We start from the raw sequence: 18,478 nt of genomic DNA, 5'->3' as shown, positions 1-18,478 counted from the left end.
AATTGGTCCGATGTCAAGCAGGTCAACAATCCCAACGAAAGCTGTAAAAAAGTCTATCAAACGTGAAGATGGACGCGCCAACAACTCGTTTAGTTGCTGCAACCATTATCACCGGAACCACCACTAGGCTTGGCATCCGAATCGCGGCGTGTAATTAGTGCTTACTTCAGGGGTGCGATTGTAATTAAGCGAGAAAAACTCTCAGACGAAGCAGCCGACTGACTGCTGAGAGGTCCGATTACCGGCGGCGAAGTCTGATCGATCGGAAGTCGCGATGGCCGGTCGCACCGACCAGTTAGAATCTACCGTCGATGGTGTGTTGGAGACGATCATGGAGAAGTTTCACGGCCACGATTCGACGTCGTTTGACTACGACACTTCCTCGTCTTCCATCAAATCCAATATGTATCGCGCCTTCGGAAGGGAGAAGCCTCCCTTCGCTGACGGAAAATGTACGCAATTATTCATAACCCCTCTCTCTATATACACACCTAGACACACACACATATATATATATATACACGAAATTTTTGAAATTATAAATTAGGGTTTATAATTCAGTGCACACGATTAGTATTTTGCAATTAGTTTTGCAATTCATGGCGACAATAGAATTTAAATTGTGTTCCTTGTTTGAGATTAATGAGTGTTAAGTTTATGAAACTTGTTCATTGGTTTCTACGTTGTAGTGCGATTATCACCATGGATTTCTCTGCATTTTTTTTTTTGATTGGGCGTGTAATAAAATCGCTTTTTATTTAGTGAAATGTTGAAACTATATTTAATTTTGCTGATGCTGAGAAAAAGTACAATTTTTTTTTTTTTCAGAATACACACACACACACACACATATATATATATAATGGTTCAATTTGTTCTCTTAAACTTGTGGTTTCTCCTTTAAATTCTTTGCTTTTAGGAATATTGTAAATATAAACATGTGTATGTATATGTTTGTATGTAAAGCAATTGTGATTTTCATTTCTTCATATTGATGCCTCTGACTGAAGTGGAAGATGGTTGAATTAGGTTGTTAGGCAAAGTAGCTCTAATAATACTCTCTGTGAGCGGATTGTTACATGTTATTTGATTTGAATGCGAATGCCATAGATGAGCACAATTCCAACTGGTTGGACAAGGTATATTGAATTGACAGTATGCTTTTACTTGCTTTAGATTTCATTGTATCGTATCAACATTGTGTTTGCTTGTCTAAGTGGTTGGACAGCACATTGAACTCTTTCAACATTTTTATGTATTATATGCTATTGTCTTATAGTTTATCTTTTATTATTGTAAATAAGTTCCTCTTTTACCCATGTTTCGTAATTTTGTTGGTGATAATGAATAAGGAAAAAAGATGAAGTCCAATACTTGTATTTTACAAGCTTCAGCTTAGCCCATCTGAATTATTGGGATGAATTACTTGAGTTTGTTGTCATGTGGAAGGCAAAAGGATGTGACTATCCATTGCTCGGTTGATATGAAGTTGTGGGTTTTTATTTTTCTTTGGTCGAGTCAGTGGTAGCCGTGTCGCGTTGATGTGGTGGTGAGGTGTAGGAATACTTTGACATTTTGGAACCTGATGCATTCGTGTTTTATTTTAGTATATTCCATTCTACTTCTCTAGAATTACTCAGAGAACGTTTTTACTCTCTCAACAAATATCATTGTACGATGACCTTTTGCAGCAGCTTCTGATGTGTTCATGTGGAGAGACAAGAAAGTTTCTGCTTGTGTGCTTGGTGTAGCCACTGCGATTTGGGTGCTGTTTGAACTTCTTGAGTACCACTTGCTGACTTTTGCGTGCCATGTTATAATCTTTAGTCTGTCGATTTTTTTCCTCTGGTCGAATACATCTACCTTAATGAACAAGTAAGCTGTTTGATATTCTTCATACGGCACTGCCTTTTTTATTTATTTTGTCTACCTCTTGACTTTGCTTTTTCACATGATTAGATCTCCACCTCAAATTCCAGAACTTGCACTTTCTGAGGACATTGTCCTGCGCATTGCCTCTGCCCTGACAATTGAAATCAACGGAGTTATTGAAATCTCCCGAGATATTGCATCTGGGAGAGATTTGAAGAAATTTCTTGCTGTAAGTTTTCTTCTCTCATTCTTTCGTTTATTGTTAAAGAACTTGATTTCTTGTTTGCAAGCAAATATATTGATGTTCCAAATGGGTTCCAGACTCCCAGGTAGGTTGAACTCGGAATAATAAATGGCAGATTACTTCAACTTATAGTTGGTTTCAGATGCAAATTTAGGGATCTACTAGGCCTATATTTCCAAGACAATGTATATTAAAATTTCCCGATAGTCATTTGAGATTTATCATATTCCGCTTCTAAGATAATGGTGTTCTGCTTGTCAGGCAATTGTTTTCTTGTGGGTTCTTTCAATTGTGGGGAGTTGCTGTAGCTTCCTGACCTTGTTCTACATATGTGAGAATTTTATTCAATTATGTTTGTATGTTCTTAACATATGCTCATTAATCTTGAAGATGGTTTAATTGTTTTCATTCTTTTTTCTTTTTCTTTTCTTTTCTTTTCTTTTTTTCCTTATTTTGGAACGAACAGGTTTTGTTTTTCTGCATACGGTGCCTGTGCTTTTTGAGAAATATGAGGACCAGGTTCACTCCTTTGCTGAGACAGCAGAGTCTGAGATCAAGAAGCAATATGCATTTTTTGATGCCAAGGTTTTAAGCAAGATTCCGAGACGCCCATTGAAAGAGAAGAAGGTGGCTTAGAGACGGCGGAGGTGGTTATACTGGATTCACATTGACGTGGTCAACTGTGCGTTTCCAATTAGTTGTTGTGATGATATAGCTGGTAGAACACCCTTGTTTATTGGCTATGCTTTTCATACGTTTGGGTTCACAATTTAAATGAATATGGCATTATCAGAGATGATTCCAAGTTTTAGGTCTTGTTTGTGCCAGAATTTTTGTACCGATGGGAGACCCACATGAATTATATAGATATTTATGGTTTGAATAATGAATTATGACATTTATTTGTGTTGTCTTGTGATTCATTGTCAGAGTGAATTACTACCTTGCTACTTGCTAAATCTATTCCATCAGACTAAACTGAAGGTCACAGATCTAAGAAACTGAAGATGTGAACAAGAACATCTTGAGGAACTTTGATCAAACCTGAGAAGTGAGAACTAAGGACCACGGCTATTTCTAATGGGGGGTTTGTGTCTGTCAAATTTAGCACTTCCAGAGAGCGACTGAAAATTCTGGTTGGACTTTTTTTTTCCTTCTCTTGGATAGGTAATTATAAACGTCCTAACGGAAGTTGAACTCTCAACCTTCCCTTTCAAAGTAAAAGGGTGGGTACCATTTGGAATAAACCTTTGTATTCCTGTACAAATTTGGATTTCCTCTCATGCCACTCCATTCTATATCATTTATGCGATAATTCACATCTCTTATGTAGCAATCTACACTCGTCCTTGTTCAAACTTGTTATATGACGTTGGACTCAAGTAAAAAATGGGAGGGCATTACTCAGTTCAGCTCTCCAAGCGAGTGTGCCTTTGTTCAAGTTCTCTCCATAGTTTGCCAAAAATAAAAAATGGGAGAGATTATTTCATGATTTCGGGACCATTGTATGTCAGAAATGTGTAATTGGACCAATTACCATTGGACACCTAAACAAATGCGTCAGAAATGTGTGACATATACCTAAAGATGCATATACCCCTCACCAAGTCTTAAATTTCTCTTAGGGTGTGTTTGGTAGGGTTGATTTGGAGGGATATGGAGAGAAAGGAAAAGAGAGGATGGTTTGAGAGTGTGTTTGGGTGGGTTAAGTGGAGAGAAAAGAGAGGATAGAGAGAGATAGGGAGGGATAGCAGGGATAGTTATCCCTCCCTATGCCTTATATCATTTCTCTCATAATTTGAGAAGATAGAGAAAGATAGAGATAGTAAGTTATAAATTATTAATACCAAAAATACCCTTTATAAATCAACATATATAAATGTAATTCCATTTATGTTCTAATATGCTTAGTGAAATGCAAGGATGTATGACAATGCTAAAAGTTTATTAAAAATTTTAGGATTGGAAATGATTGAGTCAGATAAGTATAACAGATACAACAAAAATAAAATTTTCACATGCTCATAAAAAAGGTTAAAGACTATTATTACATTCAACCATGTTGAATGGTTCATGTTAGCCTTGTGATATTTTTTTCTTTTTTCTTTTTATTTTTTACTTTTGTTTTTACCCATGGCATTGAATTATATATATATAGGGGAAAAAAGAAAAGAAATGATAGTTATTCTTCTTTAGACAATAAAGAGGAGAGAAGAGAAAAGAAAGGATAGTGACCAATTACTGTCCTACTCTTCATAACCACTTCATCATTATCTATTTCCAAAATTATATATATATATATATATAATTTTGGAAATAGATAATGATGAAGTGGTTATGAAGAGTAGGACAGTAATTGGTCACTATCCTTTCTTTTCTCTTCTCTCCTCTTTATTGTCTAAAGAAGAATAACTATCATTTCTTTTCTTTTTTCCCCTATCTATGCAAACACGAATATAAATTATTACTATTCTTTCTTTTCTTTTCTCTTCTAACTAATATTATCATTTCTTTTCTTTTCTCCCTTATTTATCCACACACACCCTTAAATTCTCCATATCCCAACACTAAGCGGCCACCCTTCATAAAAATTGAAACAACACTCTTCATCAAATACCTCAACCCATGTATCCTCTTGTTGGAAGAAATATTAAAAGCTTATTCATAGCTAACCAGCTCTTCAAAAAAAAAAAAAAATTTGGTAAAAAAACCCCTCAAGAGGTTGGCCCAATGGTAAGGTCACTTCGCCCTGCCGATGCCTCATGAATCAGGTATGAGGTTCAACCCATCTATTTCCAAAATTATATATATATAATTTTGGAAATAGATAATGATGAAGTGGTTATGAAGAGTAGGACAGTAATTGGTCACTATCCTTTCTTTTCTCTTCTCTCCTCTTTATTGTCTAAAGAAGAATAACTATCATTTCTTTTCTTTTTTCCCCTATCTATGCAAACACGAATATAAATTATTACTATTCTTTCTTTTCTTTTCTCTTCTAACTAATATTATCATTTCTTTTCTTTTCTCCCTTATTTATCCACACACACCCTTAAATTCTCCATATCCCAACACTAAGCGGCCACCCTTCATAAAAATTGAAACAACACTCTTCATCAAATACCTCAACCCATGTATCCTCTTGTTGGAAGAAATATTAAAAGCTTATTCATAGCTAACCAGCTCTTCAAAAAAAAAAAAAAATTTGGTAAAAAAACCCCTCAAGAGGTTGGCCCAATGGTAAGGTCACTTCGCCCTGCCGATGCCTCATGAATCAGGTATGAGGTTCAACTCCATTAGGTGGAAATAATTTTCTTGAAGCTACACCTTCTCCGCAACTTACTTGGCTCGTGATGGGGAGGGACCCTTCCCAAATTCTCGACAAGTTAATCTAAAATAAAAGAATTATTAAAGCACCGATCTTTCATCACGGCCACATTCCGAAGCTTTTTCGTGCTCCTCGAAGAGGGATCATACTGGGTTGTGGTGGGGTTTGAATTGGAGTTGGAAATATTTGGTTTTGTGGGTGTTGAGAGGAGAGAGGTTGGGGGAGGTTTGAGAACTGGGATTGGGGTGAAGTCGAGGTGGATAGTTGTCGGCCTAAATCAGAACAACACTACCCAATAGACCCCCACCACCACCATTTCCATCCATGTTTGGGCACAATAAAAAAATATCCAAATCCATTGTCACCAAACGACACCCATCGCTCCCTCAGTCCCACCCCAATTTGTCATCAAATCTCGGCCACCATACACACCCTTCACCATGTCCTGCTCACAGTGGAGGTGGAACAATTTCAGAACAAGGAATATACTTGTAAAGGTGTATATTAAATATATTTGTCTGTATTTGGGGTTGATTAAACTATAATTTTGAATTAATCTTCGTTCAAATAGTAAGGTTAATATTGTAAAATTACATGCAATGGATTTTGAGCCTTATTTTTCCACCAAGAATAACCTGAGTTACATAGAGCGGAGGAGGAGCGGGAGCGAGGGCGAAAGCGAATTCGAAAGCAGCAGAATTAAATCATAAACAGAGAGAAATTGAGCGAGAGCTCACGCGGAGCGTGAGAGCGGGAACGAGCTCAAAGCGACGACACCTGTTGAGAAGGATTATGTGACTTAGGGAAGAACAGTGTTATTATTAAAACTAGAGTTAATGTTTGTACAAATTAGCCCAACTGCATAAAGGAGGATGCAACTTACTTATACGCAAAGGAATATTTGTTGTTGCCACCTCTTTGTCATCACTAAGAATATGATTCATAAAATTACAAATTTAATTTATTTATAGTAGAAAAAATTAAATGCTCTTGGTCTAGTGATGGAAATATATTAGAGCCGTTCGTTCCCGCACTAGTTGTGCATGAACAACTTTGATAACATTCAATTTTAATCATCAGAATACAAACACAATGTATAATAGAATCATCTTTACACAATCATAATCTACAAATTTACAATCGAATCAACTTTTCATTACACAATTCCTGTAAGAAATCCCATATAAACATCTCCCCGTTTCTGAAAACCATGTGAATTTCCAAATAATACACACACAACATCAACATACATGACATATGAGTACAGTGGCCTAATAAATATGACCAGTACAGTGGCCTAATAAATATTACGAACTCTCCCACCCTCAAGCACAAAATAAGAATATCAAAAAATCATCCTTTTTCAGAAATATATTACATGCCACAACAAGCTTTCATGGGGTTGTCAGGAATTCCTTTGATGCGAGGACTTGGATGTCCAGCTTTCACCGTTCTGTCGTGGAATAACTGGGATTTTAAATGAGACCGCTTTTTCGTTTTCCAAACCTTCACCTCCCCCTTTTACAAAGAATGATCCTAATGAATGTATAAGATGCCTACATTGTACAATCTAAAAGAAGTATGATAACTGCTGCTTCTTTCTCGAACCTCCTTCTCCATATAAATCATTCCACTGCTGCAGTTCACCCATTATAGATCCCTCCGAAGCAAAACTGGCAGCAACCTACAGTGCACAAAAATGTTTTTTCAGTGTTTAATATATAAATATCAATAATAGATTCTGGTTTGGTTCCTGGTTATATCCTTTGTATTACCTGATTCTTTGCCTGCCTCATGTCTTCCATGTTTAAGGACCTCAAAATAATCACTTTTTCCTCTTTACCTTCTTCCTCTTTTGTTTCTGAAGCATCCTCCTCCGAGCTCTTCCCTTTCTCGTCCTTCTCCTTCCTTTCCTGCATAAAGAAGTAATTGGAAAAGATAAATTCAGAAAATATGTAATGTGTATATATGTGGAGCATAATACAGTCAAAAGCAAGTTAGAAAGAGAAGATCTATCTTAGAATGTTAGAGCATACCTTATCCTTCAGTCTCTCCTGTTGTATTAGCTCCCTAACAGGCCGATAAGCTGCTGTCACACACAAATTCTGCATTCCAACAGGTAATGCCGAAAGTCAATGCCGGTTATGGAAATTCAATTAAACAATGATTATTTATCGAAATACAGACCTTAAGATCACTTCCACTGTATCCTTCTGTCATGGTTGCAAGTTCCTTGAAATCTAGATCTTCTACTTTTTCTTTTGCCAAAAGAGTTCTCAATATCATTTCCCTGCTCTCCACAGATGGTAAACCAACCATGATCCTGTTTGCCAGAAAACACAAAGCTTAGTAACAATTACATATTTCTGCAATTTATTTCTTCGAGCTGCTTATTACTACAGAAGCATTCCAACAAGCTCAGAGAGAGTACTGGTAATTAATGATTCTTGACTTGGGACACTAAAAAAGTCATTATCCAGTGTTAATTTTACATATGCCAGTTGTTGGAATGGACAAAAACGTACATTTTGACATTGTTTTGCTTAAAATGGCTGTTCTGAGACTCAAATTCACATTCTCATGCTTAGCAACCTGAGCTTTTACTAGTAACCAAGAAAATCGCCACTGACTTCAGACACTAAAACTAAAAATATATAATTCGAACTAATCTATACGTAATTTTATCATTCCATGACAGCTGTAATTAAGAATGGCATATATGTTTGGAACAACCAATTTTGCAATTGACCAGATCATTTTTGTCTCTTTCAGAACTTACTAGATGGAACTATTCTAATGCCGAAAACATCAAGATGAACAGTCAAATTTGATAATGCAACTGACAAGTCATTTAACACCTAGATAACAGTCCATCTTTACTTTTACTATTGACATGACACAATGTTGTCCACTGGATCCACCAGCAGAAATAAAGGACAGGAGAGAAGCCTGGTCCATAAAGGCAAGGGTGAAGGCACAATGGCACATAAAGGTCCTTGATGGATCAACTTAGGTAAATACTAAAGATACATGTCATTGCCGAATATATCGATTTATATAGAAAAGAACGCATAGAAGTATGGGTGATACTAATTGTGACAAATATGCAAATATACCTGCGCTCAAACCGCCTAATAATTGCCTCATCAAGGTCAAATGGCCTGTTGGTTGCCGCAAGAACAAGAATGCGCTCACCAGATTTTGTCATCAGTCCATCCCAATGTGACATGAATTCATTCTTAATCTTCCGCATAGCCTCATGTTCCCCAACTCTTGTCCGCTGCCCCAGCATACTATCAACCTCATCCACAAAAATAATAGTCGGAGAAACCTTTGCAGCAAGTGTGAACAGAGCACGGACATTCTTTTCATCTTCCCCAAACCATTTTGAAGTAATGGTTGACATTGAGACATTGATGAAGCTTGCTCCAGCATCATGGGCAATGGCCTTTGCCAGCATTGTTTTTCCAGTACCAGGAGGTCCAAAAAGCAATATTCCTCTACAAGGCTTAAGAAGCCCGCCTTTGAAAAGGTCTGGTCTTCGAAGAGGGAGCATTACGAGCTCCTGAAGTGATTCTTTAGTTTCATCCAGAGCACCAATATCTGCAAATGTCACTCCAATCTCGTTTGCAGGAATAACCTCCGGCCTTATGCGCTTCTCAAACTCATTGTCAGGAGGAACTTCCTATCAGGAGAAAAGAGAATCAATACTAATAAAATTCCAATGACTACTGAATCCCAAGGATTTTGTGAATCCTGGTAATGAATTCATAAATTATCAAAATTTGTAGTGCAGTAAATTTTGAACTCCAATCCTGGCAACAACATTATTTCTGATTATTGAGAAAAAATTAAGTTGCTACTACACTATTCAACTTTCAGATGATAGTGATATTAGTGATAGTATGAATCCAAATTGCATTAAACTTTTCATTGGAATTTAATGGGATTCATGCTTGGATCTGTTGGACGTCTGATGAGCTATGTATGCTCCCTCTGGGTTTCATCTTTCTTTTAACTCATCCTTATCTCTATTTCCTATTAAGATATTATCCAACTCACCGGTACTTTCGATGCAGATGGATTCTCACCATCCTTCTTTGCTGAAGGAACTGATTTTTCAGTCTCATTTTTGTTTTCAGATGTCAGGATCTCGGACTTCGAATCAGGTTTTGACCCAATATTTCCTTCACCTTCAGTCTAGAATTGACAAACAAGAAAAATATAATTAAACCATGTCAACAATCACAACATCAATTCCACTATTTTAAGATTGTTGACAAGTAGAATTTGAGATGTCAAACAAACCTTAGAAGATTCAGCATTTGTCTCCAATTTAAGAGTATCTTTCCCATCACTTTTTCCCTCCTGGAAGATACTCAATCCATGGGACAAACTGTTTCAAGGGAAAGAAAGTAAATGACAATGAACTTGTTTAAAGGGAAAAAACAGCAGAAACAAATAAGGAAAGAAGCAGAAATATTATAGCAAGAGGAATTTTGGCATCTACCTTTTAGATGATATAACAAGTTTTCCATTTCGGTATTCTGGATCTTTGTTATCCATCAAATGATAAGATATTGCTGATACCACAATCTCTTGTATGTAATAACTGAGAACCATTGTGTCTGCAAGGCAAACTGAATCTAAATCATCACATTCAAGATCATTCGCTGCAAGAACCTCAGCAATATGGTTTTTGTTATCCTGAAACTGTATCTTCTTCATGTCCTCTTCCAATTGGCTTTTCCAGCTTACAAGATGAGTCTCATCTTCAGGTGGCCTAATGTCAATATTGTATGGAAATAAATGAGTAAGTTTCTCGTCCACTTCCTCAGTGTCATCGTCTGGGTCCAACATCCGGGAACCAAGTACCAACACTGATCCTGATACTTTCTTCAACATCCTATCAAACAATTTGTACAGCCTTTGGGATTGGACAAAAAGCCTCTCTACACCCCTGAGGTACAGTATAATGGAACTGGTTTCAGAGACTGAAACCAAAACCTGCAAGTGAAATAACCTACCTTACAGTCAGTACCTTATCAAATACCTAAAAGCTACACAATCCTTCTCTTTTTTTTTTTTTTTCGGGAGTGAATAAATCATCAAAAGCACAACCACGAACGGAATATAGCATTATGAAGTTTAAAGCAAGCAACTCAGTCATGGTAATGTATTTTTACCTTGTAAAGTGATTGTACGAAAAGTTTCTCATCAAAAGACCAACTGCTCATGCGCTTGAGAGGAGCTAAAAATAAAAAATACGTACCAAGGATCAGAAAAAACAACAACTAGATAATCTGCCATCCATTTAAAAGGAACTGTTCAAGACTTATCTGGACATAACACTATAACAAGTTCGCAATAGATGATGTTCAAAAGAATGAGAAAATAAAATACCAAATAAATGCTGATAAAAAGGGACAGTGTAAAATTGACAAGAATTTGAATTATGAATCTGTTAATACCCCATCCACAGCTACCACTCGTATAACCATAACTTAATAACTTCACAGTTGAGATAAACTTTATACAGGAACACAGATTGAATAAAAAAAATCTCATTATCTCAAATTTTACTGACAACTTTATTACTAATTATCTATCCAAAATGTAAAAGAAAATTCCACAGAAAAAATCTCAGAATCAGAAAGTTCCAATAATTGAGACCCAGAAATTTCTTTAAACAAAATATAAATATGAAATTAGTTTTGTGGATAAATATCTCCAATGAAGGGTACTTGCGAGTTGTGATTTGTGAGTACTGTGCCTTAACCATGCCTTTGGAATTAATTTTTTGACAATTGACACTTCAAAAAGGGAACTTCAATATAACTATAATATCGGGTACAAACAAGTGTTCACCATCATAATGTATAATCAGTACAAGAGAAAAATAGGCCAATAAACATAAAATGATAAAAGTAAATATCTCCAATGAAGAGTACTTGTGATTTGTGAGTATTGTGCCTTAACCACACCTTTGGAATTAATTTTTTTGACAATAAACACCTCAAAACGGGAACTTCGGTATAACTATAATATCAAGTACAAACACTAGGAGTTCATCATCACAATGTATAATCAGTACAAGAGAAAATTAGGTCAATAAACATAACAGTAAAAGCAAACCAAGTCGCCGCTTATGGCTTAATGGAAAAGAAACAAATATGATTGGAAGAAATTAAGATGAGAATATCCTATATATAATTTATTGAACCATATATTCAACCCCATTAATGTATAGGGTTTTTTATCCTCCCACCCCAGCAATCTCCAGAAGAAACAATACTAAGGAAGTTCTCAATGAACCAGAAGTGCTTTTTAATTATAAAGCTGCTAGCAGTGAAACACTTCTTGGCCGAAGAAAAAATACCATATATTAAGAAATATATGGATGTTGTCTAAATGCAACCAACGTGACAAATGAACCAATGCATCAAACATGTAACAAAAAATAAATAGAAAACATGATGAAAGTAGTCATTGCTTAAGAAAATATACATAGATGGTTTTCTGAAAATATATAAAATAAAAAAATAAAAAAAAAAACCACAAGTTCCAAATTACAACCTAGATTTGAAGAAGAGCACTGAGAGCTGTCGCTACTCAAATCACTCGAAGTTGAAGAATTTCTGCGAAGCTTCGGCAAATCATTAGAACCTTCCATGCTCCTAGAAGTATAGGTAAATTATAAATGACGAATAACCTAAAAAATACAAAAAAAAAAAAAAAAAAAAAAAAAAAAAAAAAAAAAGGCAAAGCCTGTATTATGTTCTAACTGTAACAACTAAGTACCCTACCTTGATTTAATATCCATGCTACTACTCTGCCTGTATAATGTGCCTGTACGATATTTTTTGATTGGAGCGACATCAAAGAAAGTTGTTGAGAAAAATATCAACATAAATGAAAATAACAAGAGAGAAATGAAAACTGAACAATATGAGTTGATGTTTGTAACCAGTACAAAACACCTCATTCAAGGCACAACATATACCTGTATGCTATAGCAAACCAAATTAAAAACCCAAATAGAAGTTTAAACTTACATCATGAACGACAATGCAAGATCACCATTGCATCACAAATATTGAATTTCCTTCTTTGACAACTTTTTAAGTAGCAGAAAGACACAACACCATAAAAAATGAGCAGGTTGAATGTGTCCATTGTCCAAAAGAGAGAAACTTCTGGTGGTTGTATGACAATCTTCCTTACCCGATCAGTTCTTTAATACCCGAAAATAGTTTGTTTGTCCTTTTAGTTTTGCACCGACCCCAAATAGTTGGGAAAAGATTTTGTTGACATTAAATTGTTTTCCACATAAAAATGCTCTCTCTTGATTTGTTTATTACATTTTTCCTTATTCTATAAATCAGCTGACTTTAAACTGTTATTTTCGATAATTAGCCGACTTTAAACTGTGATTTTTGGTAATTAGCTGACTTTAAACTGTTGTTAGAAAATATATAGCATAGTTTCAGGGTTTTCAATTATTTATCACTTTGAACTATGAAAAGGAACAGGCACTGACATTCAATTTACCTAATGCAGAGGAGTACATGGTTCAAAATATGTACGTGGAGCTCCACATAAAATAAATATAAAGGAAAGGGAAATGGTCATGAAAAATCATAAAGTTGATAATTGCCAACTAGGCCATTTCTTAAACCATAATAATTATTCCTGCACCAATTAACTGAACAGAGCATTTTTAAATCATAATCGCAAGGATATAAACCTCAAATCATGTTTAAATCAATGAAAGTCATAAAGCATTCAATTAGCCATTAAAAGATCATGCAATATCACCTTCCCAAACCTTAATGTTTTAAATATAAAGAAAATATGAATATGCTTCATACCTCTAGTATCCTCTCTTGAGGAAAGAACTGAGAAGGAACCAAGCAAGCTGGACATTCGTTCTAATGTCACCTCTGAGATAGACCTATTTAAACACTACAAAATAAAGCCACTAAATCAGGAAATAGTCCAGTGGACATTAAATGGTCGACTTGTTCTCTCTTATAGAAGCAAACTAAAATGTGGCAAACAATTTTTTAAAGTGCAGAAATAAGTTGTACTTAGTTTACACTACAGCATCCGTTATCATATGTACAAACTCTCATCTGTTAAGTGTTTAAAAAACAAGAAAGATGCCCAATCCCTCAAGGAAAATAAATGAAAACTTACTGATTCTTTTCTGGCACTACCGTACTTGCTCTGCATCTGAGGAAAATCAACCACAACAGATTTTTAGTGTGACAGAATGACAAGTTTTGAACTTAACAAAAATTGATCTTAGGCTCAGTCACCTTCAGGGAAAAGTCAGTTATATCTAATAATAACAACTTTGCTTCAAAGTGATGTGCAAGAGCCTTCGCAAGCATTTGCTGGTAAAGTTCTTCAAAATACATAAAGACAAGAAATGAAGCATACTTAGGCCAAAATAGAGGGTCAAAAACATAAACATTTCAACACAAGGCCAGATAACATACCAGCAGGCCCCGATAGCAATATAGCCCTGCTAGCAGGCGAAAGATTCCGGGTGTACTTGGAAACATCAAGGTGTTTTAAATGGACATATGCAGCACTGGTTAATAACACCTGTGTCCGCTTGCTGTCATTGCCATCAATATAGAAAAGGACACCAGAATGATTAGAACATAACACCAATCTCCAGAGGCATTCAAGAATAGAGACATGTAACATATGTAGAACATTAAAAATTGATATTGGCATAGAGATACTTTATACAATTGAAATGAGAGGGGTTTCAAATAAAAATGGATCTCTGTTTGGACCCACCACACATTGTGCAGATACTATTAACTTTGCACCCTCTTGGTGCCCACAGTTTTCAGAACGCATCTGCACTCTGCACGGGTAGGAGGGATCCCCCTTATAAGTGCCAGCAACTTCTCTCCCTAGGCAAAGTGGGACGTCACAATCTCAACTCTCTATGGCCTAAAATACGTAAATAATCGTCCATCTCTGAGTTCTATATCATACTTTTAACCAAAAAATCAAAACTTTGGAAAAAGAGCACATAGAGTAAAAACAGTTTCTAATGATGCTTTATGTTTTAGTAGAGGTCAACAAATGTTAAAAGTAAATAAAACTAAGGGAAAAATTTCAACATTATCAGATTTTCTAACTCCTTGTAGCATGATCAACATAGATTATAATTAAGAATTTATCAAAAAAGTAAATGACCAAATTGTCCTTGTGTTAAACTCTGTGTCTAAGAGAAGAACTTGAAAGCAGAGCAAGATCGGAAGGTTTCTTAAAACTTACGATGTGTCAAAAAATAATTTGTATCACTTGTGAATGCCAAAATAGAAGGGCACTTGCACAAGTTGTACCACGACTGGAAAGTTGTTCGAACGTTCATTGAATTTGAGTACAAATACTCTATTGATTCAAAATTCTCATATAAGTAAACAATTAACATATGAAAGGGATACGTACAAATTAAGAATATGCAAGTTACATGTGATTGAATCGAGATATTTAAAGGTCACAGATAACGTGGCTGGAAGTTAGGTTCATGATGTTCTACCAATTTCTTATTCCTATAAACCTATGTTAGAAACTTGTTCCAATAGGGACTTTTATAGCTCTTTTGATCAGAAAAATTTCTCTTCCAACAATACAAATTTAACTCCTGATAACACCTACTTATGTCTTTCCTGATCAAGATGGAAGCTTTCCTTCTTATACCCATAAATTTTTTTTTGATATATATTCACAGAACTAAGCTGAGTAGAACCAGGTATCAATATAAAGTAGTCCTCGCTCATCAGCTACTTTCTATGAAAGTTTGCTGTCATCCAAAGTTTATCCAAGACAAGCTTTTGAAAACTTCTTACAATAATTAATATATAAGATCTACAAAAGGGCGGGTTTTGGTGCAACAGTAAAGTTGCTCCATTGTGACCTAGAGGTCAAGGGTTCGAAATAGGCATACGGAGGCAAAAGGTTGTGCACATCACCATTCCCAAAACCAGCAGAGCCTCGTGCCCCAAAAGCTGCAAGTATTACAGTAATACATCGGACTGAAGGGGGAAAATATTAGATAATTCATAAACAATTTGAAGCATTTGAAGCACCGTCATTTGTAATATATTTCTAGAAGACAAGCAAAGAAGTGAAAAAAAAAATTTAAGTAGGAAAAATCTCCTTAATACTCATTCTTCTAACTACCCATTTTAAGAATAACTAACAAGTGTAGTAAATAGACTATAACAATTATGGTATAGGGAAAATTATATTTTCTGATTGAACAAAGAAAAGAAGGATGAAAAAAAAAACCCTAAAAATATGAAAATAGTAATAGAAATGTGAAATAATTTGTCTTATAATAAGGAAATAATTTATGACACCCGAAAATTATCTGTAAAAGACAAACCATCAAAACAACAAATCCATAGGTGACAGAAGCATGTGGAGAAGATATCTTTACACAAAATAATTATGTTTACTCATCATTGCTGTATTATATATCAAGTATCGCATATCAAAACAAAGCTACCGATCTAATGGTATTTAAACATCATTATACCATTCTTTATCTTCTCATCAATATTCTTCAAATATAAAATGGTGAATAAAATAAAATAAAAAATGAACGAAAATATTCACGCACACCCAAAAATACCCACCGCTGCACTCGAACCCCTCACCTCTCAGGAGAGGTTATACCAGCTTGACTAATGGCCAAGTGGTGATTACATTAGTTTTATCTTATATGATGATGAATAACTTAACCTAGAGAACAGGACAATAAAATAGAAATTAAAAAAAATTAATCCTCCATTTTACCTGAGGTAATAAGGGAAGTCATCAAACGTGACCTTGCTTTCTTTGCCGTCGACGACGAGCCTCAGAAGCTCCTTTACAATCTGCTCGCCGGTCATGCCCTCGGCCGACGAACTGTAGCCGCTCCATTTGCTCACAGTCTGGCTAGAGGCCAACCCTAGGCCCACCCCAACCCCTACGCTCAATGCTGACAACAAAAGGCTCTTCTGTTCCATCTCTTCACACCCAACCCCCAAAACGCATAACCCAAACGCCCAATCTTATTGAATAGTCACTCTGATCTGCACTAATTTCTCAATCCAATCTCATTTCAGTTTCTCCAAAACCAAGCATCCAACCCAAATTCACACAAACACACACACGCATATATGATCAAAAACCAAACAGTGTAATCTAGGTTTCTGATCCGGCAAAACCTCAATCTGTATCTGTTATATGTATATGTGTGTATATACACATATACAGATACAGAAAGAAATAATGAAGCGATTGAGAAGAAGCAGTGATTTATACAAAGAGAGTCGCGAAGGGAATGGAGTTTGAGAGAGACAGGTGGTGTGGTGTGGATTTTCAGACACGAGAATTGCGTATCTCCGAGTAAGACGTTGGTCGATTCTTTTTCATAGGTGAGAAAATATATTTATATATATAACCTGCTCTGTTTTCGTCTCAGACTATATATAGGCGTTTGTGTTTGTATATATATATATATATATATATATATATATGTAGACATATATTGGTGGAGGGAAGGAGAAAATTACACTGTTGTCTTTTTGACTTCCCTGTCCACTGCAAGTTTATCAATTGGTTTATTTTTGTTACTGTAGTTGCGGTTGGTTTGTTTTATATTAATTATTCTATGAATCTAAAAGATTCTTCTTTGAATTATGGAAACTTTATCAAAAGGTGCACGTATTCCAAAAAAAAAATATATTAAAATAAAAAAATTAATAATAAATTTTCATTGGATTTAGTTTGGTGGTATTTTATGATGAATTAAAATCAAATCGATTCTCACAATTGGGGAATTATTAAAAACTAAACGAAATTTCACTTTCCAAAATAAAAAGTTAAAAGAGTTTGGTAAGGTATATGCATGTTGCTTGCTCATCCGCAGGCAAGAATATTTTTCCACTCTAAACATTGTCACCATTAGATATAATTTAAGTATAAAAATGTAATTACTAATATATATATAATTAATAATTATATTCGAACGGTCGATAATTTTTTTGCTAGCAACAGATCTCTGTGTATATATATTAAGTTATCATTAACGCTTAGGTTTGATTTTTTTAACCATAAAATCACGCAACCCCTCCTCTAGTATTAAATTGGTGCAACTCTCTAAAATTAAATAGCCCACTAAAAAAACAAAAGAGTATCGCATGGTCCCATTTCTGTTAATTTGCCATCCAAAGCTCCTGTTTAATCATTTTATGCCGAAAATACCCCTTAGGCCAACACCTAACTGGTAGCAGGCTAGCAGCAGCACTTTGCTTCCCTTTTAATACCGAAAATGCCCTCAATTATATAATCTCTCATCCACAAAATGGGATTTTTTTTTTTTGGCAGAGAGGAAGAGAAGAAGAAGATGGGATCGGGGCCACGACGCGACAAAGTGCTGCTACATGTTCGATTGAATCACCAAGCTGAATTTGGTGAGAATGTTGTAATTTTGGGATTAGCAAGAGAGTTTGGGACATGGAAGAACAGAGTGGGGATGAATTGGACAGATGATGGATGTGTTTGTTAACCCTCTTCCCTGTGTTCTATCGCATCTCCACCTCTCCTCCGTCGTCTCATCGGTCGTCGGATTCCGAAAGCTCCACCGCGACTGATCGGCTTGCAATACTGGTGATCAAAACGTTGTTGTTTTGATGCCTTGTCAATTACTGGGAATAATGGAATATACTCCACCAAGGTTACAATTGTAACTTGCAAAAGAACAATTATTATGTATTTAAATTTCACATTATACAATAAGGGTAAATTTGTCAACTCGAACCCATTTAGCAGATTCAAACGAAAATAGAGGCAACATGATAACATTTTCTAGTGCAGGGTTGTTTAATTTTAGTGAGGTTTTTTTACACCAATTTGATAATAGAAGGGATTTTTTTTTTTTTTTTTTACCTGATTTTAATCCCTCCCCCCACCCCCTCCTCCTTTTTTAAAAAAAAAAAAAAAAATTCGTTACGTAA

General features: G+C 35.4%; 2 protein-coding genes across 4 annotated transcripts; one reads left to right on the top strand and one right to left on the bottom strand.

Moving 5' to 3' along the window:
• Nucleotides 1–3,039, top strand: LOC132271701 (reticulon-like protein B5). Of its 2 annotated transcripts, none has more exons than XM_059773156.1 (5): nt 1–452; nt 1,695–1,875; nt 1,960–2,101; nt 2,378–2,447; nt 2,583–3,039. In XM_059773156.1, the coding sequence occupies exons 1-5, from the start codon at nt 275–277 to the stop codon at nt 2,750–2,752; spliced, it is 741 nt and encodes a 246-aa protein (XP_059629139.1). In that variant the 5' UTR covers nt 1–274; the 3' UTR covers nt 2,753–3,039. The 2 variants fall into 2 exon arrangements, with proteins under 2 accessions (XP_059629139.1, XP_059629138.1); XM_059773155.1 differs by having other exon boundaries at nt 2–452; nt 1,692–1,875.
• Nucleotides 3,040–6,571: 3,532 nt separating this feature from the next.
• On the bottom strand, nt 6,572–16,966 carry LOC132271700 (ribosome biogenesis ATPase RIX7-like). Of its 2 annotated transcripts, XM_059773153.1 has the most exons (16): nt 16,275–16,966; nt 13,949–14,070; nt 13,766–13,854; nt 13,644–13,679; nt 13,316–13,409; nt 12,251–12,293; nt 12,021–12,121; nt 10,631–10,695; nt 9,955–10,451; nt 9,753–9,840; nt 9,507–9,644; nt 8,561–9,129; nt 7,632–7,767; nt 7,481–7,549; nt 7,220–7,357; nt 6,572–7,128 (listed from the first exon to the last, which is right to left on the bottom strand). In XM_059773153.1, the coding sequence occupies exons 1-16, from the start codon at nt 16,484–16,486 to the stop codon at nt 7,015–7,017; spliced, it is 2,511 nt and encodes an 836-aa protein (XP_059629136.1). In that variant the 5' UTR covers nt 16,487–16,966; the 3' UTR covers nt 6,572–7,014. The 2 variants fall into 2 exon arrangements, with proteins under 2 accessions (XP_059629136.1, XP_059629137.1); XM_059773154.1 differs by lacking the exons at nt 12,021–12,121; nt 12,251–12,293 and having other exon boundaries at nt 16,275–16,965.
• Nucleotides 16,967–18,478: the final 1,512 nt, after the last annotated feature.

This window comes from Cornus florida, unplaced genomic scaffold, assembly GCF_030987335.1.
Source record: "Cornus florida cultivar Cherokee Brave unplaced genomic scaffold, ASM3098733v1 CherokeeBrave_3.0.0_Hap2_Chr08, whole genome shotgun sequence".
NCBI lineage: Eukaryota > Viridiplantae > Streptophyta > Magnoliopsida > Cornales > Cornaceae > Cornus > Cornus florida.
The sequence above is the reverse complement of the archived record's forward strand: the minus strand, read 5'-3'. Positions and strand labels throughout refer to the sequence as shown.

Coding starts and splice junctions, on each gene's coding strand:
- LOC132271700 (XM_059773153.1), bottom strand. CDS start 16,486: ATGGAACAGAAGAGCCTTTTGTTGTCAGCATTGAGCGTAGGGGTTGGG. Junction 10,452..10,630: donor TCGTACAATCACTTTACAAG/GTAAAAATACAT, acceptor TTTCACTTGCAG/GTTTTGGTTTCAGTCTCTGA. Junction 9,841..9,954: donor CTTGTTATATCATCTAAAAG/GTAGATGCCAAA, acceptor CCCTTGAAACAG/TTTGTCCCATGGATTGAGTA.
- LOC132271701 (XM_059773155.1), top strand. CDS start 275: ATGGCCGGTCGCACCGACCAGTTAGAATCTACCGTCGATGGTGTGTTG. Junction 1,876..1,959: donor ACATCTACCTTAATGAACAA/GTAAGCTGTTTG, acceptor TCACATGATTAG/ATCTCCACCTCAAATTCCAG. Junction 2,448..2,582: donor CCTGACCTTGTTCTACATAT/GTGAGAATTTTA, acceptor TGGAACGAACAG/GTTTTGTTTTTCTGCATACG.